General features: G+C 36.1%; 1 protein-coding gene across 2 annotated transcripts in view; it reads right to left on the reverse strand.

Annotated features, from left to right (window-relative positions):
* LAMA4 (laminin subunit alpha 4) overlaps positions 1-27,376 on the reverse strand; it is a 139,627-nt gene that overhangs the window by 20,906 nt on the left and 91,345 nt on the right. For both annotated transcript variants that reach the window (XM_037065074.1, XM_037065073.1), the window contains exons 17-31: positions 22,725-22,841; positions 20,978-21,157; positions 17,803-17,942; positions 15,503-15,679; positions 14,455-14,600; positions 13,861-14,023; positions 12,878-13,011; positions 12,238-12,409; positions 9,262-9,393; positions 8,021-8,163; positions 6,358-6,496; positions 5,756-5,893; positions 3,884-4,017; positions 2,794-2,958; positions 1,540-1,693 (exon numbers count right to left, since the gene is read on the reverse strand). In XM_037065074.1, coding sequence (XP_036920969.1) covers positions 1,540-1,693; positions 2,794-2,958; positions 3,884-4,017; positions 5,756-5,893; positions 6,358-6,496; positions 8,021-8,163; positions 9,262-9,393; positions 12,238-12,409; positions 12,878-13,011; positions 13,861-14,023; positions 14,455-14,600; positions 15,503-15,679; positions 17,803-17,942; positions 20,978-21,157; positions 22,725-22,841 — 2,234 coding nt within the window. The remainder of the gene's footprint in view (positions 1-1,539; positions 1,694-2,793; positions 2,959-3,883; positions 4,018-5,755; positions 5,894-6,357; positions 6,497-8,020; positions 8,164-9,261; positions 9,394-12,237; positions 12,410-12,877; positions 13,012-13,860; positions 14,024-14,454; positions 14,601-15,502; positions 15,680-17,802; positions 17,943-20,977; positions 21,158-22,724; positions 22,842-27,376) is intronic.

The following is a 27,376-nucleotide window of genomic DNA, read 5'->3' on the forward strand; positions in this document are numbered from 1 at the left end:
GCTGAAATGAAGGTTACCCTAAGTGAAACAAATAAAAATTTACAGGGAATCAACAGCAGAGTGGATGAAGCCGAGAATCAAATTGATGATTTGGAACATAAGGAAGAAAAAAACATTCAATCAGAACAGCAAGAAGAAAAAAGAATCTAAAAAACTGAGGATAGGGAAAGGAGCCTCTGGGCCAACTTCAAACATACTAGTATTGGAATCACAGGGGTGCTGGAAGGAGAAGAGAAAGAGCAAGAAATTGAAAACTTACTTGAAAAAAAAACAATGAAAGAAAACTTCCCTAATTTAGTGAAGGAAATAGACACGCAAGTCCAGGAAGCACAGAGAATCCCAGACAAGATGGACACAAAGAGGACCACACCAAGACACATCATAATTAAAATGCCAAAGGTTAAAGATAAAGAGAGAATCTTAAAAGCAGCAAGATAAAAGATAGTCACCTACAAAGGAGTTCCCATAAGGCCCGCAGCTGAATTCTCAAAGGAAACTTTGCAGGCAAAAATGGACTGAAAAGAAGTATTCAAAGTGATGAAAAGCAAGGACCTACAACCCAGATGACTCTATCCAGCAAAGCTATCATGGAAGGGCAGATAAAGCACTTCCCAGACGAGGTAAAGCTAAAGGAGTTCATTATCACCAAGCCATTATTATATGAAATGTTAAAGGGACTTATTTAAGAAAAGGAAAAAGATCAAAACTATGACCATTAAAATGGCAATGAATTCACAACTATTAACAATTGAATCTAAAAAAAATCAGCAAACGAGCAGAAAAGAAACAGAATAATAGATATAGAGGTCAGTTGGAGGATTATCAGCAAACATAGGGAAGATGGAGAATAGGGGAAGAGGTGCAGGGATTAAGAAGTACAAATTGGTAGGTACAGAACAGACAGGGGGATGTCAAGAACAGCATGGGAAATGGAGTAGCCAAAGAACTTACCGATGACCCATGGACATGAATAAGGGGGAGGACTGCTGGAGGGAATGGTGAGTACTGGGTGGAGGGGGGCAAAGGGTGAAAAACTGGGACAACTGTAATAGCATAATCAATAAAATATATTTACAAAACTCAAGGTTTTGATCATGGAAGCTAAGATGTCAGCTCTAGTTGATGACACAGATCAATTGTACATGTGAGTGGTTGAAGTGGAGGGGAAAGAGAGGGAAACAGGGGTAAGATCAGAAACTTTAATACTTTCCATGATTATGACAAAAGCCTGAGACTGTTTCCCCAAAGCAAATGATACTAGAGAATAATGGTACTAATAACATGATATATAAAAATCATTAAGTATGGAGCGATTTGCCATGCCATCAAAAAGTAGTTGAAAGCATGGGTAAAAGCTGATTCAAACTGTTTTTTAAGGAACAAGAATAGATGCAACATAACTGGAAAACTGGAATATCTGCTACGACAAGAATCTTATCTTTGCAAACTAGGGTAAATCTTACAAAGCATCAGTATGTAAAGTTGTATGCATGGAATATATAAGGGCAATTGGGAACTTGGCACAGCATTATCTTTTACCTTTTTATTCTGACTTGTTTTAGATTTTGAGGAATTTTTTCCCTTTTTGTGAAGGAGCAACAATGGTGAAGATTCGATGGGACACTCGTAAAGAGAAGTGTGGATCTTTTCAGAATACCGCTGGAAATCTTCTACCTCCACATCTCTGTCCAACCTATGTATGTAAGAATGGGGTAAAAAAGCCTTGAAAATACTGTTCAGAATTACATGATAAAAACTATGGAAGTTAGAGAACTTTGGCAATTAAATTACGTGTGTGTGTGTGTGTGTGATGAGTCTGTATCCATCAACCACTATCTTAATCAGAATCCTTGATGTGATCATTTAACACTAATAACTTTGTGCCTGGTACCAGCACACCCTGACAGATGAACACGATTTTCCTCACCACACTCGGGATGATTGGGGTCACTTCTGTATTACTTAATCTGGGTAAAATTCCTCCTTTGCTTTTTCTCGTACTTGGGAAGTCCTCATTGTCTTTGCTAAGGACCTGGATTAATGCCTTTGTTTAAAGCCATGCGTTAAAATAAGNCAATTAAATTACGTGTGTGTGTGTGTGATGAGTCTGTATCCATCAACCACTATCTTAATCAGAATCCTTGATGTGATCATTTAACCTTGATATGATCATTTAACACTAATAACTTTGTGCCTGGTACCAGCACACCCTGACAGATGAACACGATTTTCCTCACCACACTCGGGATGATTGGGGTCACTTCTGTATTACTTAATCTGGGTAAAATTCCTCCCTTGCTTTTTCTCGTACTCGGGAAGTCCTCATTGTCTTTGCTAAGGACCTGGATTAATGCCTTTGTTTAAAGCCATGCGTTAAAATAAGAACACTTTCTTAAACCTCTAACAAGGGTTTGAGTATGTTGCTCTGTACTGTATTGTTAATAAGAAGAACAGAAATAATCACATCTAATGTTTATAGCTTGCTGTATGCCTGGTGCTTTATGTGCATTATCTCATTTAATCCTCGTAACAAATGTACTAGGCAGGCACTACTATCTGCATTTTGCAGGTGAAGTAACAAAGATTTACTTCACCAAGTTATAGAGAAATTAAAGGGCAAGAAAATCTAATTACAAACCCAAGAATGGCAGCTGCCTAAGCACATGCAAAGCTTCTAACACTATCCTAACACCTCTGACACATTCACAGTTCTGTTTCAGTGATGTAAATACTTTCATTACTGACTTGATCTTCTTTATCAATCATGCAGATTTATCAAAAATAAAAATATACCTGGTAAAGTAGGCATTACTTATACAGCCGGTGAAGTTAGCATACTGGGGACTGATGGGTGAGCCACCGAAGTAAAACTTCTTTTCACCTGCTTGCGTGTGCTCCACTTTCCCCTTGGTGGGGCTCTTACTCCCAAGTCTGCTTTGATCTACTATCAGTTCATATCTGTAAAGGACAAGGCTTGTTTACACGCCATGCAGCTAACATTCTTCCTTGAGTTCAAGGTTGCAGGTTTTCTCATGGAATTGAAATGGGACATCTGGTTAATAAAGAAACAGTAGTTTTCTAGACTCTTTATGAACCCTAGGATAAAATGATTAATATTTCCATACACAGTAAAGAACTTCCAAACTCTGATTGGAATTTAAACCCATAAAAGCAAGGAGTTAAGATGACTAGTCACCAGCATTGTTTTTTCCTTTCTTTTTGATGGAAAAAACTCCAGAACATACTTCATGGTGATCATTCAAACACATGTGTGGGACAGCATTGTCACTGTAAAGCACATTAAATAGTTTTAATTCTGATTGGAAATGGAGTCCAGAAAAGGCCCACTAATGTTTTCCTTTATTGGGAGGAGTCCATGGAATTGAACACGCAGGAGCAGTCTACAACAGAGGTCCGTGTCTTATCCGGGAAAGTTTTCTTACTATGGAAATGAAATTGAGTATATAGTTTAATGATATAATCAGAGATTTTAAAATGTGGCCATAACTGTAGCATTCTCGGTTGCCAAATTTAAAACTAAATGGAACCAGTTGTTGCTGAGCCCCTTCCCTTCTATGTGCCAACCACTGCCCTCCACTGAGTAAGTGCTATATCCAGGCACTTCTCTCAAGGAGATTATAGCTCATAGTTTTGCTGGGTGGAAAAAAAACCTTTATATTCCTGTTAAGTAATTTTATAGTGACTTATTTTGCATGTCTTGAAAATTAAGAGCAATTTTTTTAAAACAGGAGTTAAATAACTCCTTCCAGTATTTGTTTAACCCTAGAAAAGTAGTAGGATAGCCTATTATTCAGAGTGGTCCTTTGACAGAATCCTGCCCGACAGGGTTCTGATGGAAAGACTGTATGGGGAGGAGCCGTACCTCGTGGGCGAGACAGAGGTAATGATGAAGTGGGGCCGCCCATCATGGTACTGCTTATCTGTTGACTGCACCTTGGTCCCCTTCACGTTCATGACCACGGTGCCATTATCCAACGAAATGGAGAACACGTCTGACTGAAAGGCAAGCACAGGTGTTCAAGTAGGTATCCATGTATCCAAAAGGTAAATGTATTTTCAACATTTACTTAATGCTGTTGCTTAAAGGAATACCCAGTGTGAAGGAAGTTTGCTTATAAAATACTTTCTATGAATAATGATAAAAACAAAATACTTAGTTGCTTGTTGATGTTACCTATAAAATTAGACATGTTTTAATGGAAAAAACCTATATTTAGAACTGACCATTTCTGGTGATTTTGTCACATTGAGAGTTGTCTTAATGTCGGTTACTTTCCTAACGCAGGCATTTCTACTCTACCATGTCTCACTTTTAATCTCTGTGGACAAGGCAACATTTGAATCCCCTTGATGATGTAGCTGGGTGACCGGGCAAAAGTTACTTTGCTAGTTTGGCTTTTTAAATGTTTCACATTTTTGATATGTAGAGGCAGAAGAGAAATACTTTATTTTATTTTTTAAAATATTTTATTTATTTATCTTTAGAGGGGAAGGGAAGGAGAGAGGAAGAGAAACATACTTTAAAGAGCAGTTTAACATCTCTTTTTCTAAATTCACTTATCATCTGTCTTCAAATATTGGCAACATGATAATCTTGCTTCTCTTCCCCAATATGGGCAACCAAACTCTACAGTTAGCCCGGCATGTAACTACTTTTTGGGGGGACCAAAAGTGTTATTTAATTCAGCATGGTCACCTCAGGCAGGTTAGGTGACTTTCTAGGTCTTAGAAAGTGCTTCGGGTAGATTCTCCTAGATGCTACTGATTTAAATTCAGTTCAATATATAAGTGATAGATACAAAGTGGTAAGTATGAAAAGTGAAAGCTGCTGTCACAAATTGTGCAATTAGGCCTCATCCATCAGTGCATATACCGGTGATGACCAAGGTCACTGAACCTCTACAGATCTCATTTTATTCTTGAAATGATGCATCTTGAAGTTGAGCTCAAGTGTTCAGCAAATGCAAGAAGAGAGAAGTACATTCTTTTTAGTTATTTATAAAGTAAATCACATGTATGTTTGTTCTTAACATAAAGTGGTTCTTAAAATTTTTTCTGTCATAGACTCATTTGGCAGTTTGGTGATACATATGGACCCCTTTGTGAAATAATGTTTTCATATGCATAAAAGAAAATGTGTAAGAACTCAAAGGAAACAAGTTATATTGAAATACAAATTCAAGATATCAAAACAATAAATCTGTGATATAGTAATATATGTACTTCTTTATGAAGGCATTAAAATCTAGTATCAGATCTAATAACTATTGTAATTTAGAAGTAGCTATGAGCAAAAATAATATTTTGAGATATCTGTGATAACTTAAATGTGAAGTGAAAAGTACCTGTGATTTCTATTAATGAAAAAGTTACAGGTACTGCTGATATTACTGTGACTTGTTGCCAACATTTGCAATTGAAGAAAATGCTAAATTTTAGTTAGAACAAATAAAGATGCGATTTTACCCTACCCAAATCTACAGACCTCCCGAATTTTTTTCATGACCCCCTGAAGAATGGGTTAGGGTTCATGAATCCCAGGTTAAGAACCTCTGATGTACAATATATATAATATTTTTAAAGTGCATGTAATGAGGTATTCTGTGTGTGTATATGTGAGTCAAAATGAATTTGAATAAAAAAATTACTAAGCACTATTCATGTGCTTGAAAGCATTTTTAATAGACAAAACAAATAACACAGACGTTTCCTCAGGGGAAAAATGAATACTCACTCCTGAAGCATAATAGAAGAGTAACCCGTTTGGCTGTAACGTTTGGAAATTAAATCCTCCTTCAAAGCCATCAAAGAAGGATATTTTCTGAGTTGAAGCAATAAAACTCTGTCCATTGAAATATGCTCTTCGAGATATCTGTGTGTTAAAAGAATGAATTTAGTGTTTGTGATAATTATCAAATGCTTAAAATGCATGTTTCTGACATGCCAAAGGTCTCATCTGCTAGTTTCTGTATTAATAGTCTTTTGTTAAACTTCTGGTTTATAATGAAACTGAAGCATGTGAACCTTCTTTCTGTATTCCTCTAACAGATGGGGTTTCAGTGTCTTTATTTCCTCTACCCTGAGTGAGTAACGATGCTCACACAGCCTCTCTGAGCTTTGGAAGCCCTGCCCCTGGAAAACCGAGGCAAACTGGGACCAGTCACAGAGGAACCCCACAGGCCTTCCTGGCTTAATGATTCTTTCTGCTGGTTTCAGAAAGGAGCCCAAGGTGTAGCTAGGATCATAAAGAAGCTGAAAAGAGCTTCACAGCTTTTGAGAGTGATAACTTTTATGCCTATTATTTATTATTATTAAAAGATTCTGATCGGTACTTACAAGAGAGTCTTCTGGGCATCCATAGCCAACTCCCAGGGTTTCTGTCTGCTCTAATAAATTAAAATCTTTCTTTTGGAACTGGAAACCCTTCATGCATCCTCTGAAGTTTATATCTAGAAGGAGGTGTGCTCTTAGAGTCCTGAAAAAAAATTAATCTTCACTGATACATGTACTCCTTTATATATGTACTTCTTCAGCTGTGATGACGATGCTACCCTATGTATTTAGGCCATGCAATGTAATTTTATTTCTAATCCTTTATAACTGACTTAAAAATGGTCAGTTCTTGGCAATTTCACATGGTATAAATTGTCAAAGTAAACTAAGAAACATTAATTTCTTATGTCGCAACCGGTAAGTGAGGATTTCAACACAGTCTCCCACCAATTCACTGGGTTGTATACTTATCTTGGTTTAATTTGCCACACACTCTAATCAACTAATGCTAGTGTGAATGTTGGGCCTTGGGGTTATTAGGAAAGTAAGAAATATTTTATCTATAAGATAAGGGATGACATTTTTCTCAGTACTGTAGTTCTAGTACCTATTATCATGCCTAGTATATAGGAGTACCCAAGAACATGTGGTTGGATATTGAATGAAGTTAGTTTTATTCAAATTACAATGTTTTCAATGTATTTTAGATGAACACCAGCCAAACTAAGGAGTAACAGGTCTCTATACTGTACACCAACAAGTTCATACTGGGAGGGTCACACCGATGGGCAAATTGGGGTGCACATATGGCAACCTTGGTGGGTAAAGGTCCAGCGTGGCACCGTTGAAGGACCAAAGAGGCTATTTAGTTTGAAGAGGAATCTTGGGGAGCCTTTTAAATATATGAAGCATAGTGACATGGAAGGCGGATTACAGTAGCTGTGATTCAATATAAGGAAAAGCTTTATAAAAATTGAAGTCATTAAACTTGACTTTTTTGCATTCACAGCTAATCATAGATACATCATTGCATTTATTCGAAGAGACGTGTGAGGACTAATGGAGATATGGATTCTGTATTTGATGAGAGGGTGAACTCTATCAGCATTTCTCAAACCTAATTGCTCAGTAGAATTGCCTGGCTGGGGAAGTCTTTTTTTTTTAAATTTTATATTTATATTGTAGCTTTATCTCAGAGCACTCAAATTTTTTGAGAGTGGTCATAGACAATGGTGTTTATGAAAGCTTTCCAGGTTATTCTAAAGAGAACCAGGGTTGAGAACCATTGGACTGGAATATCGTAAAGTTGTCTCTCAGCCTTTCGGGTCTCTGATGCTATGAATTAAATGGAATAAGAGATGGTGAATTTCTGAATATGTTAGAATAATGTTTCACCATACATAATTCACACCCCCTTGGATAAGCTTAAAATTTTTACCTTCAGATGCTATTTGAGAATTAAAATAAATTTAAAATAAGACTAAGACAAAAATAAAGAGACACAGTGAAAGAAACCCATAGATCACATCTAGCAGATACTAATGTAAGGGGGTCATGAGGACTGGCTGCGGAGGCCCGAAGCGCATGCCTGTGTGCGTGTGCCTGTGCACATGTGTGGAAGTAGCAAGTGGGGGAGCTTAACCCTTTCGCTAGACCTGTCCTGGGTGTTGAATACTCAGCCAATACATTGTTAGGAACAAGCAACCACTTAACAAAGAAAACTTACCTGGACTGTAAGATTTCTGGGGGAGCCCCACCAATGTAGATGTCCGTAAAAGGTATTTTCATCTTTTCATTGTCCATGCTCTTGACATGCCGTCTGTCAACCACCAGAATCATTTTCTTATCATTGTGGTAAATGATTGAGATCTGGGAGAAATAAGGCATAGTAATCCTTGGCCACTGGTTAACATGCAACTTTTTGAAGACTACTGTATATTTTAATCATTCAGGTTAAAACAGCGGGGCTTCCATGTTCTTATGCTTGTTTGTTTAAAAAATGGAGAACAGGTTTTTCTTTTTTAATCACACACATGCAGGAATTCACATTTTCTGAAGAAGGAGTTCCATACGGGGAAGGAGAAATTTGTCATGAGACCAATTGATTTCTTTGGCCCCTTTGAGGAGATTTAGGAAAGAACTATAAATAGGTATCTCCTGGAACCTAGGTTGCACATTACCAGCTGTTATTTTTTGGTGACACACTGAGAAGCCTTAACAAATCCGCGAAAATGCTAGCCAGATAAATAGTTAAAACAATCTTTTATTGTAAATTGTCCTCATGAAGGCCATTAACTTACTGAGAAGAAAAATGTAGCCTCTTATTTCTCTCTGCATTTCAGTTCAAGTTCAAAAATATTATGCCTTTCGAACATTTTATTAAATTGTAGACTTAAAGTAGTTATTGATAAAAATAGATGAAGTATATTCTATTTATATACACTACACATCTGTTTCAAGACTAAAGAGTGTTCTTTGTGGGTTTTCTTTATAAGGAAACTGTATTAGTATTTTCTAAGTTCTGGGTAAACAGTTTAAAAGGAGATTCTCTATTTACTTATATGTACTCTTTTTGAATTTAGTGGGGCTCAGAGGATAAGTAAACAAATGGTCATATATCTACTCTTTGGCATTTTCAATAAATGTATAGAAGGATTCTACAGGGGTGTCACTGTAATCAAGATAGTGAGCATGACAGGAGCCTTTTGGTTAATGAAACAACTAAAATGAATCTTTCAGTGACTCTTTTTTAAAAAAGTCAATTATGACAAAAACATCCATGTTTTTAAAGCAAATATCATTCCTGAGTTAAGTAGATGAGAGTCCTTCAGTCAGTCTTTAGATACAAAGGTGTTCAGTGTAATCACTTTCCTACCTCTCTCAGTTGAAATCTGATTAGATAATAGATTCACATTCAAACAAAACCAAATCAAACAGAGGAACTACCCAAATTGCAATGATCTGTACCTCGTGATATTTTGCATCATTAATTTGAGCTTTCTTCAAAGTGTCTTCAAGATGCACAGGGCCATTGCTAAATCCAAAGTCATAGAACACGTGCAGGTAACCACTGCGCATTTCCAGGCTGAAAAACCTACTCTGTGGAGAAAAGAAAGTTATAATGTGAGCACCTGCTATTATAAAAATTCAGATTTTGCTGAATTTGAGAAATAATACCATATTCTGTATTACTGAAATTGTTGGCAGCCTAAGGATATCTCATGAAGTTCTTAAAATTATAAATACATCAGTGCTTATGTTTCATATTAATATACCAAAATGTTAATATTTACATACAGTTTTAAACAACTATCTTGTTATTTTTTATTCACTCTATGAATTAATGAAATTATACATTTACCTTGTTGACCTTTAAATTATTTTATTTTATTTTTTATTTCTTATTTTATTGAATTTATTGGAATGACAGTGGTTAAAAAATTACATAGGTTTTAGGTATACAATTACACGAAATATCCTAGTGTGTTCACCACCTTTTCTTTTAAAAATTTTGAAAACAGAGTATTATAGGCCATATGCATTCAACTGCCTTTTCTCCAGGCAACTTTTGAAAGTTATAACAAGTCAATATATGTGATTGCATTTAATTTTAAGAGAAACATTGGTGATATTTAAAACTAATTCCAAGGGTCACCAAAAGGAACCTTCAAAAATTATCAGCAAATATGGATATAAAAAAAGGCCATTCCTGTGTTATCCTGAAGCACTGAATTTTTATAAATAGATATGAAATTATTATTTACTTGGACCACATTATGTTCAAGAACCAGAGTAATTCTGTAATAGTCACTTGAATATTACACTTACACTATAATATTCACTAGTCAGTCTTGCTTGTTTCAGAAGGCAGTTCATGGATACAAGAATTCAACGGATTTGAATGATAAGGTATTATGCAAAGTCCCTATTTTACAGAAATTGATATTCTGAGTGGGGTTTGCATTCTCTTGAAAATGTGGAAAACAATCCATTGGGGAATAGAAAGAAATATTTCAGCTTCTATTTATACTCATTTAAAAACTCTAAAATATAAAGATAAACTAATTTTTCATATATAATACATGGACGGACCCTGGGCCTTCACTTAGTCTTATGAGTAGATTTTCACGGGATTCACACATTAGATGAAGCTTTAAGAGTGAAGTTCCACCCTTGAACGCTGGCAGTAGCCCCTCACCCATTTCTTTGCTTTTAGCCTCTTGCAGTTTATTGCAGTGTGCTTGGTTACATGCATTTACAGGTGAGGTGATTTAAATAATGGAATATTTGTGATGATTTTCTATTGAGACACAGTTACTGACGATATTTTGAGACACATAGATGTTTGCAAATTACATCCTGAAAACTATTACAAATGCTGATGTTTAAAGAAAGTTACAGCCCTGGCTGGCGTAGCTCAGTGGATTGAGCGTGGGCCTGCGAACCAGATGATCGCGGTTCGATTCCCAGTCAGGGCACATGCCTGGGTTGCAGGCCAGTTCCTTGCAGGCTAACTACCAGCAGGGGACGCACAAAAGGCAACCATACATTGATGTTTCTCTCCCTCTCTCCTTCCCCTCTAAAGGTAAATTAAAGAAATAAAATCTTTAAAAAAAAAAAGAAAGTTACACATTTTTCTTTATAAAATGAATTATTCTAAATTTATTCACCCTCATTTGTGATAACAAAAGTCTTTTAGTAGTATGAAACCTATTCACTATTTAAAACAATACGCGATCTATCATTTCAGAGTAGGAGTATTACAACCATCAATGAGAGAGTAAATTTTTATGAAGGAAGTTATACATTGAAGAGATGGCTTTTAAAAAATTTAAAATTTTTAAAAAAAACATCTCTTTGTGGTTTTTAGAAGATATAGTTTTTAAAAAATTTCCAGTGTTTGGAAATTTTTCTACTGTGAAGTGAATTTGTTGATGAACACAATGAGTGTCCTTCTTATAAAAATGCTCTTATCTGCACTATTAAAAATACTTCTGGGAAGAAACTTCTAACCTGTTTAAAAATCTTCAGATGAGGTTTCCAGTGGTCTTGAACTCTTTTGTTAAAGTGTACAAAATGACACAATATATAATTAGCTGGCAAGACTGACATCAGAAAAGCTGGAAATGCACCAGACAAATTTAAATTTGCCAGTTGATGAATGAGACTGAAAAATGATATCATGATTTAGAAAGCAAAGCCAGTGGTAAAATTCTTACAGCTTTACCTTTATGAGGTATCCTGTCCAGTTATAACAGCCAATAAAACTTAATATTGAAGTAAACTGGACGTTGGACAAGACTTTGAATCATTCTATCACAAATTGTTTAATGAGACTTTCAAAAATACTTAAACATATTTAATCACATTGTTCAAATACTGCTATTAACAATAATTTTGTATCATTAACAAATAAAAATGAGTTTAATTTCATCTTTATTTTAAAATAACATTTATTTTTACTCAATATTATCTTTATATAATTATCTTTTATTCCCAATTTTGAATATTCTATTCATATATTGTATATGTATGTTATTAATAAAGAAATATATAGATATAGATACCTACACACATTCATATATAGTAAACATGCAAACTTTTTTTTACTGATTGGGGCAGATAATTTAAAATGCCAGTGTTAAATTTCTGTAGACACACTGTTTATCTTGGCACTGATTTTAAAAAATTTCCTCAGTGTATTAAAGAGGAGATATTTAATATACATTTAGTATTTAACAAAATGCAGTGCAGGGAAATGCATTTCAGGGCTGCATTTACTTACTGCTGACATCCAATTTAGTCAGAACAACCCAATTTTGATTTCTAAACTAAAACTTCAGCTGGATGGCCTGACACAACCTTGGAAGGTTCCTAGAAATATGCATAGCAGAAAGTAAATGAAGTAAAGGAGAAAATGCAGGACTTTTTATTTGTACTCACTCCATTGACCATCAGAAGTACAAGTCCATTGTCAGCTGGTGTTCGAACTTCTATGTCAAAACGAGTCACCTGACCATATTTCCCTCTCCTGGTGATATCCCTCACCACGGCATAACTGGAGCCATCAAAGAAGTAGCTGGCAGCCCGACTCTGAGTGAAGGCCAGCTTATCTCTGAAATAAAAACATAAGGATCATACAAGTATTGCAAAGTTGTGCTTTTCAAGTGAGGCCCTTTTAATGTATCTCATGATATCTTCCTTGGACCTTCCAGCGTTTCAGTGAAGTCTTGAGGTCTAGATGGTGACATAAAGAAGCATTTACAGGTAAGGTAAATGAATTATCTTTAATGGATTTCTTCTTTGTCCTATGTACTAAGAGAACAGAAGTCTCTAGTGAAAACCCAGTCTCTGGAATCCTAAATCAATGCTGCAAACAAGTAGCTTAACACTTTTTGTAACACTTCATGCTCCTCTATGGAAGAGAAAATCTGAAAAGTGTGTTTTGCAGGCATGACTATTATGCAGCTTCAAAACCAGTTTCCCCTAAGAAAAGACTGAGAACTTGGACATGGGCTCACACTTGTCTCACCTGCTGCTCTGGCATGGCTCTCAAAGTCTTTAGTACTCAACACTTTCTTACCTGGCACAGGGCACTGACTTGGAGGGATCCATATCATAGATGTGCTTAAAGTTGTACAAGCTCATCACTTCATTGTTCAAAGTGGCCAGCTCCAGGCAGCCAGTGAAGCCGGGCAGGTTTAAGCTGGCAGGAAGCTGTGCAACAGACAAAGATGGTCAACTGTCCCATGATCACATTTCACCAGGAGGACACAGAACAGGCAATTAAACAAACAGCAGGTCTAGGAGATCTACCCATTGGTATAGATATCTTTCTAGCCCTGAGTTTGTGTCTACTCTATGCCAAACCATTTAGGTAAATCATGATTTTTCAGTTGTACATATCTTAGCAGAGAGGGTAGGATTTATTGAGCATATACTATGTGCCAGTCACCTGCTGGGCAATGAATTCATGACCAAAATCAATGCTTATACCAGCTCTGTGAAGCAGTTATTCCTGTTCTCATATAAAGAGAAAGTAATTCTCAGGCCCAATAATGTGCCTCTAACTAGTAAATAACAGTCCTGGAATTGAATCCTAGATTGATGCCCCATCTTCTTTAGCCTTTCCTTTATTTGCCTTTCATCAGGTCAAACATTTCCCCCAGGTCCCACCCCCTCCTTTGTATTTTATTTTATGCTTATATTAGTTGGGGTAACTAAGCTTTTGAAACTGTCATCTGTGAACTTGAAGATACAAATCCACAAGGTACAGACACTCCTGCCATAGATGGGAGTGCTATTAATGACATATGCATGTATCAGAATGAAATGAACTGATATTCAAGTGTTAGCTATAGCTTGAATGCATTTAACACTATGAAAATATGGTAGCAGAGACCAGATTTATAGATCCTGGTTCAGAATTCTACTATCTACTAAGCTCAATTCTTTCTTAAAATATTAAGGTTGCTATCCCATCCCCAAATCGTTGTAGGTCTTATGGATTTTTTAAAACAATTACTGTAGATTTGCAGTAAGCCAACATACAGGTGAAGCGCTTACCTTGAAGTTTGAAGGCACGCCACCCACATAAAACACAGTGTCCTCGGGGTCCAGATCCAACAAAGAGTCATCCCCTGCAAACTCCCCCTTCTTAATAAACTTCTCCTCTGAGGTGCTGCTGAGGCTTGGGACTGTTAAAAACACCTTGCCGTGTTTTCCTACCCTGTTCAGATAAAGAATTTACACCATTGGCCTAATAATTTACAGAAAAGATATATTTTTAATGCCACAGTATTGATGTTACCTTGTCACAGAATTGGTGATTTGATTTTGTCATACTCATAAGCATTTGTAGAATATCAACAATCAATGGGAAGGTCAAAAAAAGACATTCCATCTCTAAATTAATTCATGAATTAGCCAGATAAAAAGATCTAATGATCAGATTAGTATATAAAAATGATGACTATATATTCTAATCTTTTGTTTTTCACTAAGATACTTGGGAAGAAGTACAGGAATAATGGAAGAAAGAGGAGGAAGGGGAAAGAAAATGCTACTTACAACACCCACAGGAAGATTATAAGTGGTGTGTGTTTGTGTTTGTGTCTTAAAAAATGTGCACACAAGCCTCGTGCCATGGATTCCCTTTACCTTTCAATCTTGACAATGCTGAAGTAAGCAGGCCATGAACTGATGGGCTTGGAGTCCAGGGGAATCTCTACATCCTTAGTTCCCAGGTTATAGACATACACCAGGTTATCGTTTTTGATTGCAAGGCCCATGTATTCTTTTTTGGCCTGAAATGGGAAGAAGTTGCTTAAATAAAATTGAAATGAGTAAATATCATATTTTGCTTTCATTTCTTTAGAGAACAATAAGGAACTCCAATGCTTGGCTGTATTAAGGTATGTCTTAATACAGCAAAATGTCTTAATAGAGCAAGTATGTCTGGGTGAATTATTTCCAAAGTTACTGTTAGACTGGGCAGTGCATCTTCGTTTCCCACCTCCTTGTGGTGGCATCAGTCTGCAGTCCCCCTGAGCTTGTCCAGGTACATCCGGACAGGGAGGCAAGCAACTGCAGGCTTGTGGACATTTGATGGCTGCCAGGAGTGTGTGCTAACCTTGCTTAGTTAACCAGGGACATAATGCAGCTGGCTGATACCCATTGCTATGCTTCTTCAAACAGAGTTCAGCATCAAACATAATAGGCTTCTGTATTCTGAAGGTCTTTGAAATGCTACATTCAGACACTTCAAAGTGAGTGTGAGGCTGATATGAAGCAAGCCTCAAAATATTCCACACAGAAAGAATTACTTGCCTTTAACTCACTACTTTAGGCTGGGCATTAAAAGAATCTGTACCGTTTGAGTTACCAGAATGGGAATTTTGTTGTTGGCCTAGGTAGCTCTGTGGTAAGGCAAGGGGGAAGAACCCATTTCTCCTTTTAATATTATTTCCCCTTTTTAAGAAGTATAAATTAGTGGTTACAAAATAGTCACAGGATGTAAAATAAAGCATATGGTCAATGATATTGTGCTAACTGTGGGTACTGGAAATATCAGGGGGACCACTTTGTGAAGTGTATGATTGCCTAACCACTATGCTGTACACCTGACACTAGCACAAACATTATATTGAATGTAAACTGTAGTTAAAAAATAAAAGTAAAAAACATAAATAAAACCTCATGTTCTTACACTTTTACTTCCGAGGTATAAGATAAACTGGTCTGCAGTCCCAGCCAGTTCTGGCTGCTTCACCACTGGAGGTTTCACGTACAGGCTCAGGGACGTGAAGGCCTTTAAGTCTTCCACTTTGGCTTTAGGGTGCACTTCAACTGCAGACTGGCCATCAAACATCATGGAGACTTGGATCTGGAGTTTCAAAATTATTCCATTAAAAGTATGCTGCAGAAATGGGCATAGAGCTTTCCCACGGTTCTCAGTGGGCCTCCATCACTCCTAATGTGCCTCTGAGCTCCCCCTCCGCCAGGCCTTTGTTTACTTGTGTCCTCCCCACATTGGAGAAAGGGTTTAAAGTGGATTGTAATTAAATATTTTAATTTAAAGTGGGGTGACAAAGTAAGTCTAAGAATGAGTATAAATATGAACTCCACAATGAACTACATACTTGGGTGAATTAAGCAGCTCGAAGGGACACTTAGTTGGACGATCCCCAAGGGTCTATAAGATTAACAACAATGAACCGGTCAGGAGAAGTATAACTAATCTTGGGTAATAGTATGGATAGGAACTTGTCTCCAGGGTCTTCAAAAGAAGAGCATGGGTGAGTCTGGACAATTAGGAGGGGTCTAGACACAGCTCTGAAGTCTGACACAGGTCTTAAAACCTGTCTCTGCCACTTCCTAGGTACGTAATCACAAACAAGTCACCTAACCTGCAGTTTCCTCACCTGTAAAATGAGGGCAATAAATCTGTTGTGAGAATGAAATAAGATGATAAGTATAAAAATGCTTTCTAGGACCTGGCTCTTTCATTGTAACAATTCTAAGGATGAGTTGATTAATATATTTTTTTATAACGATTCTCAGAAAGGCATCACAATAAAGCAAAATTCAGTAAATGCATTTCTAAGAAGCCCAATATAATATGCTAAATGAGTCTGATTCGAGGTGATTTCTGGAGTATTTAGAAGTGGATAGACTGTATATGCATGCCACTTATGCAAATATTTCTGAATAACTGGATGTATCTACATCGGTTCATTAATATTGATTTGGTTAATAGTGATGGTGAGTGAGCTCAAGATTATATTCCCAGGTGCTTAGAGTGCAGCTGTCCTATGTTGTCAGTTGAGTAAACATCAACACATCTTAATAAATAATCAAGCAGCACATGGAATTAATGCAAAAATTGGGAGTTGAAGAAGGATGTATTATCTGCACAGAAAGCATCTCGCTTTGAGGAGCCTAGTGGGTTCCAGAGTGATTGCCAAGACTCTTTAGAAAATGACCTTATGTGTTTAAGGCTCCCACATTCTACTCTATATGAATAAAATTACGAGAAAGCATTCACAGAGAACCCAGCTTTGGAAATGCCATTTCTTGACAATAAACCTGTTTTGAAATGTTCTCCAAGGTATCTAAAAGAAAGAAATTTGTGATGTGGAATCAATTAACATTTATCATTCAGAAGGCAAGTGTATTTACCAATTGTTATCTCCCTCATTACAAAATAGCTGATTTTCAACCCTTATTTCTATCAGTAATTTGGGCTAATAGTCTGTTCAGGCTAACTCTCAACTGAGAAAATAAAATCCTATACTTTCGTTGTAAAAACTGCTGCTGGTCTATAAATCAATAAAAAAAATTAAAAAGAAGGCCAAGAACAAGCCCTGTTTTGCTGCACTGTAAATGTTCACTGCTGCATCAGGATAATTCCCACCAGTGGGGTGCTAGTTACGGTGTTGCTGTGGTGCTTTCATATAGCAGCTCAAAATAGGGTCTTTGTTGAGATTATTCGGCTTAACTGGTATGTGATTCCTAAGTTAAGCCTGTGGAGGGGTCAGTAAAAGCTTCATATCCTCTGTGTCATGCCACAGAATTCTTTGAAAAGGCTGGATGGGCAAGATTATTCCATATAGCAATTGCACTAAAATAACTGTTAATTAATAATAATAATAATAATAATAATTGAGTCTTTTATTGTGCTTGGTTTTACTTGATTTCTTTTGCTCTATGAGCTTTGTTGACTAGGTTAAGTTGTGGTCCTCAATCTTGGCCACACATTGGAATCACTAGGAGTTTTAAGAAAATATAGGTGCTGAACCTTTTCTCTTGAGAGCCTGGTATAATGCTTTGAGCCTGGGACTAGGAAAGGGTTTAGTTTTCAAAGCTCTTCATGTGATTCTGATGAACAGAGAGAGCTGAGAACTACAGGGCTGGATAATACAGTAGACAGGTCCCAGGCTCTGGAAGCTGCTCTTCACGTCCTCATTGTCACCGAGTGATGATGATGATGACTCTTTCACGGGTTACCTTGCTGGCGACACTTCTGGTCTGAGCAATGAGCTCTCGGATCCTCTGGATGCTGGTGGAAACGTTGCTTGCAGGTCGCTTCTGCTCAACTGTAAGAAGCTGATCCAGGAGCTGAGGGACAACCTCTGTCAGATTTCTTACTGCAGTTAATAAAAATTAATCATGCGAGTAAATATTTTATTATTAACTAGCTTTCAGGAATCAGGTAAAGAGACAAACGTGTTACTTCTGGTAGAGGTATTAAGAAATTATTTTTAATGCTGTAAAATTAATAGGTAAACTCCAGGCATAACCGATTCCTATTTTGTGATATTTTTAGCACATATCAATTTATAGATGTATGCAGAACAAGCTGGTTTATAAAGTACATATCTAAGAATCCACAACAAATATGCAGATGTTCCCTTCACTACACAGCATAGGTTCTGTTTGCCTTTCCAACATAACTGATGTAACAGTTTAACGATGCTGGGCACAAGGAGGGGGAGAGGCTGTTTTCCAGGATGCGCACTTACACCTCATGCTGCTGCTGCAACGGGCCCGGCAGAGGCAGAGGCGAATGGAGGAGGTAAGGGAGCACCCAGGATAGTGGCAGTTGTGCCAAGGTGAGGGTGGACCGTCGCAGGCCATGGTCGCAACAAGGGTGATGGTACAAGCAGATCATACAGACTTTTTAGGTTATGTTTTGTTTTTGATGTATAATGTACACATAGAAAAGAGCATAAGCCATAAGGATACAGCTTGTTGAGAGAAACGCCAAACATGGAGAATGGCATACCTTGTCCAAAGTCTCATGAACTGGAGCAGTGATTCTAGACATGTGGTTCCCAGAATAATGGCATCAGTTTCACCAGGGAACTTGCTAGAAATGCAAATTGTTTGGTCCCACCCCCAATCTACTGACTCAGGAACTCTGGGAGTGGGGCACAGATGACTCTGATGCACACTAGTGTTTGAGAAGCAGTGAACTCAAAATTAGTGTCTCTTGGGTATTCTCCTACCTAAGGGCAGAGCCATGGTCACTGAGTGTTAGCAGCTTGGCGATAGCAAGCCTCTTACTGAAACCAAACTAAACTCCGATTGAGGTGACTATATCTGTAAGGACCAAGGAGCTGCCTCTGTTCTGTACTTAGGAAACAAGATGCTTCTCCAGAACAGAGAATGAGATTAAGTAAAATAACAGCAACTATCAGTTTACTGTATCGATTAATACAGAGATAAATATTTGTTGTTTGGATCACTGGTCACAATAGGCATTCTATAATATAATGATATTTAAAAATTAGAGGTAATAAAGTATATTTAAAGCATTATATTAAATTTTGATTATGGAAACATATATGAAGAAATTCCCCTGCCCTTACTTCTCTCAGACAAAGGAAGTCATCTTATATGAGAGTCTTTATAAAGTATTTTTATATTATGGTATGCTCTTTACAAAATGCTATTTGAGGAAAACAGTAATTTGAAGCAGTTTCAGTTAGTGCTAGTTCTAAATGCTTACTGCAAGCACAAACAGAGCTGAATAAGGAGGGGGAAATTTTAACACAAATTTAGTAAATATTCCTGAGATAATATTTTTATAAACGTTAATGTTGAATGTAACGTAGGCAACTCTTTAAAGATCAAGTTTTAAAAGCAATGAAATGAGGCCCTGCTGGTGTAGCTCAGTGGATTGAGAGCAGGCTTGCAAACCAAACAAACGTGGTTCGATTCCCAGTCAGGGCACATGCCTGGGTTGCAGGCCAGTTCCCAGCAGGGGACGCATGAGAGGCAACCACACATTGATATTTCTCTCCCTCTCTCCTTCCCTTCCCCTCTAAAGATAAATAAATAACATCTAAAAAAATTTAGAAAAAAAGGAACGAAGTGAGTGGGGACATGAAAGAACTCATGACTATATACTTAATAAATGAACACTAAATTACGGTAATGGATATTTGCAATGTTGGATCAAATTTCTAGTGATCATGTATGGATTAATAAAGTTGTTTCTCTTTTTAGATTTATTTATCTTTAGAGAGGGGAAAGGAGAGAGAAAGAGAGAGAGAAACATTAATGTGTGGTTGCATCTCACATGGCCCCCACTGGGGACCTGGCCTGCAACCCAGGCATGTGCCCTGACTGGGAATTGAACATGCGACCTTTTGGTTAGCAGCCCATGCTCACTCCTCTGAGCTACACCAGCCAGGGCTAAAGTTGCTTCTTAATTCAGATGGAAGTGAAGGTAATATGGTCTGCAAAACATGGATGAACTATGTTGTACTCCTAAATTGAATATTGTATGCTAACTGTAATTTAAAATATAAAATTAAAATAAAAAAACACAAACATGAAACCATGTTTGAGAATAGAAAGTTCTAGTCATGATAAAGACATTGATATTTAAAACAATAGAAATATGAGACTGGGAAAAAAGAAAACTACCCAAGTAATATGTGATTTAAACATCTATGTGAAACTAAATAAACTAGGTATGCATCCAAATATTTAATTTTCACTGCTACAAATTTGTGTTCCAGTTGGCTGACAAACTGTCCTTGGTGAGCAGCTTCAGAGATGTTTGGCCATATTCAGTACTTGCTGGTTATAACCTGATTTTTTTTTGCTTTCTGCTTAGAAAGCAATGCTACTGCTTAGTAAATTTTTTAATCCTCGCAAGATTGTGAAGATTATTTACCCTAACATGTAATGACCTTCCTGAAGGGATCAGGCTCACATTCATAAATATATATATGTATATATTTCTTGTGTACACACATATGTATTGATAGATGAACCAAGCAAAAGCTTTTTCTTGTCCCGGCAAGAGTGGCTCAGTTGGTTGGGCATAGTACCACAAACCAAAGGGTCGCAGGTCTGATTCCTGGTCAGGGCATGTGCTTGGGTTGAGGTTCCGTCCCCAGTTGGAATGCATGCGAGAGGCAATTGGTCAATGTTTCTCTTTCACGATGATATTCTCTCCCTCATCTTCTCCCTCCTTTCCCCTCTCTCTAAAATAAATAAATAAGTAAATAAATCTCTTTAAAAAAACTTTTCCTCCTTTTCTAAGCTAACTTCTCCAGTATTCCAATCTGAAACCCAAATAAAGAAAATTGCTTCTGAACAAACTATATGCAGAATTCAATGGCCAATTCCTCAACTGGATGCAAATTGAGATATTTCTAAGTGATACCTGCATCTCTGGCAGAGTCCACTGCAGTGTTGTAAGCAGTAGAGTCAAAAGTTTGAAGATTCTGTGACCAGCTGGTGAGACTGTGAACCATCGGGGTGGTGGCCTGCTGGACTTCCATCGTGGTCCTGTTTGCTTCTGCCGTGATCAGCTTGGACTGGCCTAGGCGCTGCTGAGTGTCACCTTCACACGGAACACAAAGACATTCACTATGCAGAGAAGCAGGACGCTTTCTGGGAACATTAACGGCCCTTTAATCAATTCATAAAACAGATTGGAAATTTAGAGCTTTTAAGCCAAACTCAGGTCTTTAATTATGGTATCAGGTGCACAAGAACACTGTAAGCAGTATTAATAAGTTTGAAAGACTCTAAAGTCTCATTAAAATAATGTAGCTCACTTAAAATATTTTCCAATTAGAAGTTTAAAACAAGAATAATTATTATTTCTTTAGGGTAGAGACCTGGTAAGAAAGCTACAGAAATGCATATGAGAGTTAACTCATGCAATGTTTGTGTCTGAGATTTATTGTAAATATCACTTTCTTCTAGGTGGAACAATTTTTGCTATAAAAATGATGCTCTAGTACTGAGTAGGTCAGTCAGGAAAGGTAATTTTGTATAAGAAAAGCAAGTTTCAACAGAGCATATATAGTGAAATTCAATTTTTACTGAAAATCTACATATATAAAATAAAAATATGTCTACAATGAAATATTTTCCTAGGTAATGAGAAAATAAAATATCTTTCTTCTCTTGTTCGTTCTCCTAATCTATATTTTCTAATCTTTCTATAATGCTCATGCATTATTTCTGTAGAAAAAAACAATTAAAAATCAGTCGGGTGCATCGTAGCTTCAATTTTTTTTCTTTAATTGAGAAACAGTTACATGCTCTAAAATCCGATGGAAGTAGTGTTAACTCCTGGGTCTCCTTCTTTTTGGGACTGTGGCTTTTGGAGCAAGTTCCCTGACTTTGACAAGCCTCAAGGTTCATATCAGCCTAGAGCTAATGGTGATCCTTTCCCACATGAAATAATGTATGAAAACACAGCCCAGTACCCAGCATGTGGTGGCTCTGATGGTGCTGACAACAGGGATTCTCAATGGATGACACCCTCCTGGCCTGGGCTTTGGTGTAGCTGGGCTTGCTTTGTGTAGTAAAGTGTCCACAGCTAGTGGTCATGTTTTAACTTTCACCATGCCGGGGAAGGCACATCTGCTTCCAATCAGGTCTTTCTAAAATACCAGTGTAGTCTCAGATTAGGCAACATGAGTGAGTGCTCTTGTTTCTCTATTTGGCTCACTGGTCTCCTTGCTTGTACTAGAAGAATGACGTGGCATGTAACAGAGACCAGCTGCTTACAGTTGGGGCCAGAGAAACCCAATAACCATATTAGGGCACGTTTATTAATAAAGAAGGATGTTCACACAGTAAGTTACCAAACAGTACATGTAAACAGTATGATTCTATGAAAAAAACACACACATGTACAAACAACTGGAGGAAAATTCAAATTTAATGGTCACCCCTACATGACGTAGTTACAGCTTTTATCATTATTTTCCAGAATTTATTTTTTGGAGTGTGTGTGTGAGAGATATGAACATAGTTTCTTTTGTCATCAGAAAATATTTATTTATAAAAAGGTCTATAAGCAAGAAATCACCTACTCCTTTCTCAAAGGTGAATCTTAATACCAGTGAACAAACCTGTGAGGCTTAAGTTCTGTTGGTCTGTCTGATCCTTACCTCTTTCTGTGGCTTGTAGTTGCTTAATGGCATCATTTAATCTGTTTTTAAGGGCACTCTTTCTTTCTAGAGCTCCACCCACACGCCTGCTGGTGTCAGCCACAGCCTCAACATTGCCTGTGGAGAAGAAGTCAAAAGAAGTTCCGGTAGGGCCAGGATGCCAGGAAAAAAAATATCCATTTCAACAACAACAAAAAATCTGATTTGTACCATGGAGTCATCTGCAATGTTCTGAATATGGCATGAGCATAGAACACCAATTCTGGAGACTGGCATTTCAATTAAGAGGTACAGGAGTGCAGGAAACTGGGTAGCTGCTTAAGAGTAACTTCAGATGCCATAAAGTGACTCATAAAAGGTATAGAGACACTGGCTAATTTCTTTGACTGAAAAATATAGCATTGTTGTGACTAATAACACCTAGAAGCACAGTTGATTAAGAGCTGAAGAGAACCATCTATACTTATGGTGATGACTGGTTATGTAAGAATAATTCTTTTTTTCTAAATTGTTTCAATAAAATTTTCATTGATACATAACATACATCTTGAAAAGACCACACATTATAAATGCACACCTTGATGAATTTTCGCAAACCAAATACAAAATATACCCAGAATCCAGGTCAAGAAAGTAAGATATTATTAGCACCCTTATAGTTTCCTGGGACTTCTGTGGTTACCCAAAGATGACTACTATTCTAAATTTTATATCTCTGTTGTGTTTGTTTTTAAATAGTATTAAAAAACAATATACTACTATAACTTTTATATTTTTTGTATCTGTTTTAATCTCTGTAGAGTTATAAGTCTTTATACCTGGTGATTTAAGTCTTCCTCCTTCAAGATTCTATTCTTCAGGATCATGCTGGCTATTCTTGCCCCTCCCCATGTCCACAGAAATTCTGGACTTTTTCTGCATGTAGTGCTGGTACTTTAATTGGTGTTATATTGAATGCACAGATGAATTTTTCAGAATTGTCATTTTTACAAATTTGAGACTTCATCTTAATACAGTTTTAATTACTCTTCTTTAGGTCTAAATTCTGGTTTTGATCTACATTTATTTAGAAATTCTATAATTTCTTTCAGTGGTGTAGTAGAGATCTCAGCATCTTTCATCAACTGCAGTGCTATATTTTATGCTATTGCAAATGGTGTTATTTTAAAGAGTTAATTTTTAATTGGTATACATAGAACTAAACTGGTAATATGGGGCTTCCTTGTCTTGCTTTCATTCTTGGTGGGAAAGCTTTCAATATTTTAGTATTAATTTGCTGAATATTCTTTTCATTATTTTTTATAAAATTGCAAAAGCTTAAGTCTATGTCTATTTTGCCATGAGTTTTTTAAAGCATGAATAAGTATTGAGTTTTGTTAAATAATTTTCCTATATATAGTGAGATGATTGTATTAATTTTCTTTTATATTCTGTAAGTGTGGTGAATTACAATTGATTTTTTAAGTGTTAAAGTAACTTAAACTTTACTGGAATAAACTTAACTTGGTCATGTACTATCATTTTTATGTATGTTAGATTTGATTTATTGATATCTTGATATCTGGACTTTTATATCTCTTTATGAGAGAATTTAGTTTATAATTTTCCTTTCTTATCCAATTTTGGTATCTCAGTTTTGTTCACCTCATAGAGCAAGGTAGAGAGCATTTCCTCTTTTTCCATTTTTTGGAAGATTTTATATATGAGTGGTGTTATTTCTTCTTACAAAGTTTGGAAGATTCGTTGATGAAGCCAATGATGAAATCTCAAGAGACTTAAGATTTCTTTGTGGGAAGGGTTTAATTACTGATTAAATTCACTACACCTTATGCATGTATATACTCTCTATCAGTTTTTATAATTGTTCTTGTATCTTTTTTGATAGTCTTCTTAAAAATGATTCTTGAAAGTGTGCCTGTAACATAGACCTTAAACTGGGTTATCTTGGACCAAATCCAAACAAGTTAAATGGAATAAAACTTGTCATCTGAACTGAAAACTCAGCTTCCCCAAAATGTTGGGTTCATGCTTTTTTTACTTCACAAATCATCAAGGAATTTATGCTTCTCAATGAACAGAAAAATATTTTTAAAATTTTCTATTCTGTTCTTTCTTTCCAATGGGTTTATAAATAAACATATACTTTCCCATGGGGTACTTATTCTTTTCCATTGTATAGTCTGGTGTGCTTGGTTTTCTGCTTAGTTATCTTTTCTCCCCACATGTGTATAATGGGTGTACAATGAATGGGTGGTGCTTAGTTGATTCCGTACAATGTAACCAGAGTACCAGCACTTCTTTCTTATTTCCTCTGGGTACTGCCTGAGAATTTCCCAGAATTCAAGGAGGGACTTAAACATATTTTTTAGTTGTATTACACTTTCCTGCTTTTAGTTTTACTTTTTGAATATTGTGGTACAAGAAATCTTTTTAGCTCTTCTTTTTGGATCTTGTGACTGCAAAAAACACTGGCTGGCATACTGAGAAAGAATATATTTAACTCTATATTTGGAGCTCTTGATAAAAATAGGAGAACAAGAATCTATTTTGGGCTGGATGTTTATAAGAAGAAATGTTTCATAAATAGTGTGTTCTATTTGGAACTCATGATTTACATAAACTTTTTTTAAAATTTTACAAGTGAATTCAATAGACAATTCCTTTAAATAGCTACTTCCTGAGTTTATTACAGATTGCTATTTTCTATAGACAATGAAGAAAAGGGAAGCTGGAAAATAAAGATGATTGATCATTGAAAGTCATTGGGATATAAATTAATAATAATCTGAAATTACAATATATCTCAGTAGATGAATATGGTTCAGTTTAGATTTATATCACAAATGTGTATTGTTTAAAGGAGACAAGTTCTTAACTACTAAGTTTTAATTGTCTTTCGGTGTCCCTTTTACAAATCAATAAATGAAGGGATTTAGCCAAAATCATGATGTAGGTGACTAAATATATAATATATTCAAAGAGACCAATTTAGAGAGACTTATCTGTATACAAAATATGAAACTTTGAAGACATATTCCCAAATTGGAAAACTTGCTTTCATGAGGTCAATAATGACAGCACTGAGAAAGTACCTTGCAAATTACAAAGAATAAACTATTTAAGTCATTGAATCATGAAGGTTTGCATATTCTGGTCTTCACACCACATGAAACAAAAGAAATACATACATATGCAACATTTTATTTTATTTTATTTTATTTTTTTATTTTTTTTTAAATATAATTTTTATTTAATTCTTGTTCAAGTACAGGTTTCTGTCTTATAATCCCAACCCTGCCCGCCCCCCACCCCATGCATATTCTGGTCTTCACACCACATGAAACAAAAGAAATACATACATATGCAACATTTTATTTTAAAATATTTTACTACTAATCACATTCTTTACTGCTAATACTCTAATTCTTTTCTAAAGAGTATGTTCAAGACTAGACTTATATAATTAAAAAGAACTGAGAAAATTAGTTCTAATTTTTTATTGCCTTTCTTTACCCAGAAACATAAATTAATAGTGGCTTTATGGTAATTAAATAGTTAAATATTCTGCATATGAAAAACAAGTGCATTTGTTTTCTATGTATTTCTTTGTAAAAAATAAAAAGCACAATTAGACTTGAGATTAATTGCTTTGATAAAATTCCATGAAGTTTTCAGTTTCAAACTTGGCCTTTGTTTTTAGGTGGTAGTTAGAAGTTAGCTAGATAATGGACTTCCAATCTCATTAGTCAATGCTTGAATATACTTAGAAATGAGCTCATTACTTCAGAGATGAATAATGTTCAGTGAAATTCTTAATCAATTCAATTGTTTTTAAGAATAACTTGCAAGATACAAAATTGACTAAAGTTATTCCCCTTTTTTCTCCCTCTCCTCTCACTCTGGGAGGTACTTGCTTTAGCAGATGCAAACACCAGCCTTTGAGAGTGCTTCTTTCTCTATGGTCATTAGGTTTGTCTTAACTACAGTAAACTTGAAGAACACAAACTACAAGAAAGTCCAAAAACCAAACAGCTCTGTGGTACCCTACCCTCCCGACTCTCAGAGTGATGACTTTAATGGGTCATCACAGGTAAAATTTTAAGGAACCTCCAGAACTGTCCAAGAAAGGGTGAATATATGCAATATAGTTTTAGTGTTAAGTGTATTTCATAGCATTATCTCTGTAAAAATTAGTATTTATAGTAAGTTTGTATTAGTTAGTCTATTTGATTAGCAAGAATATCTACCACATGGCCCTGCCTGGGTGGTTCAGTTAGTTGGAGTGTCGTCCTATGCACTAAAGTGGGTCAGGTTTGATCACTGGGCAACGGATCGATGTTTTTGCCTCACCTCAATGTTTCTGTCTCTCTCCCTCTCTCTCCCCCTTCCTCTCTCTCTAAAATGAAGAAAGCAATAAATCAGCAAAATCAATAAATATGTATCCTCAGGTGAAGATTTAAAAACAGAAAAAAATATCACATGTTTTACTATATGAAAGGATTTTTTAAAAACCCACAATTTATCTTAAAATACCTAATCTTTGCTTTATTATGCCTTGACTCTGCGCAGGAACTGTTCATGTTTAATTCAGTTGAAATATCATTTATTCTTTAATCCTAGAATTTTGAGATCTGTCTACATGCATACATGCA

This window comes from Sturnira hondurensis, unplaced genomic scaffold (assembly GCF_014824575.4).
Source record: "Sturnira hondurensis isolate 20B ecotype Veracruz unplaced genomic scaffold, ASM1482457v3 Scaffold0015596, whole genome shotgun sequence".
NCBI lineage: Eukaryota > Metazoa > Chordata > Mammalia > Chiroptera > Phyllostomidae > Sturnira > Sturnira hondurensis.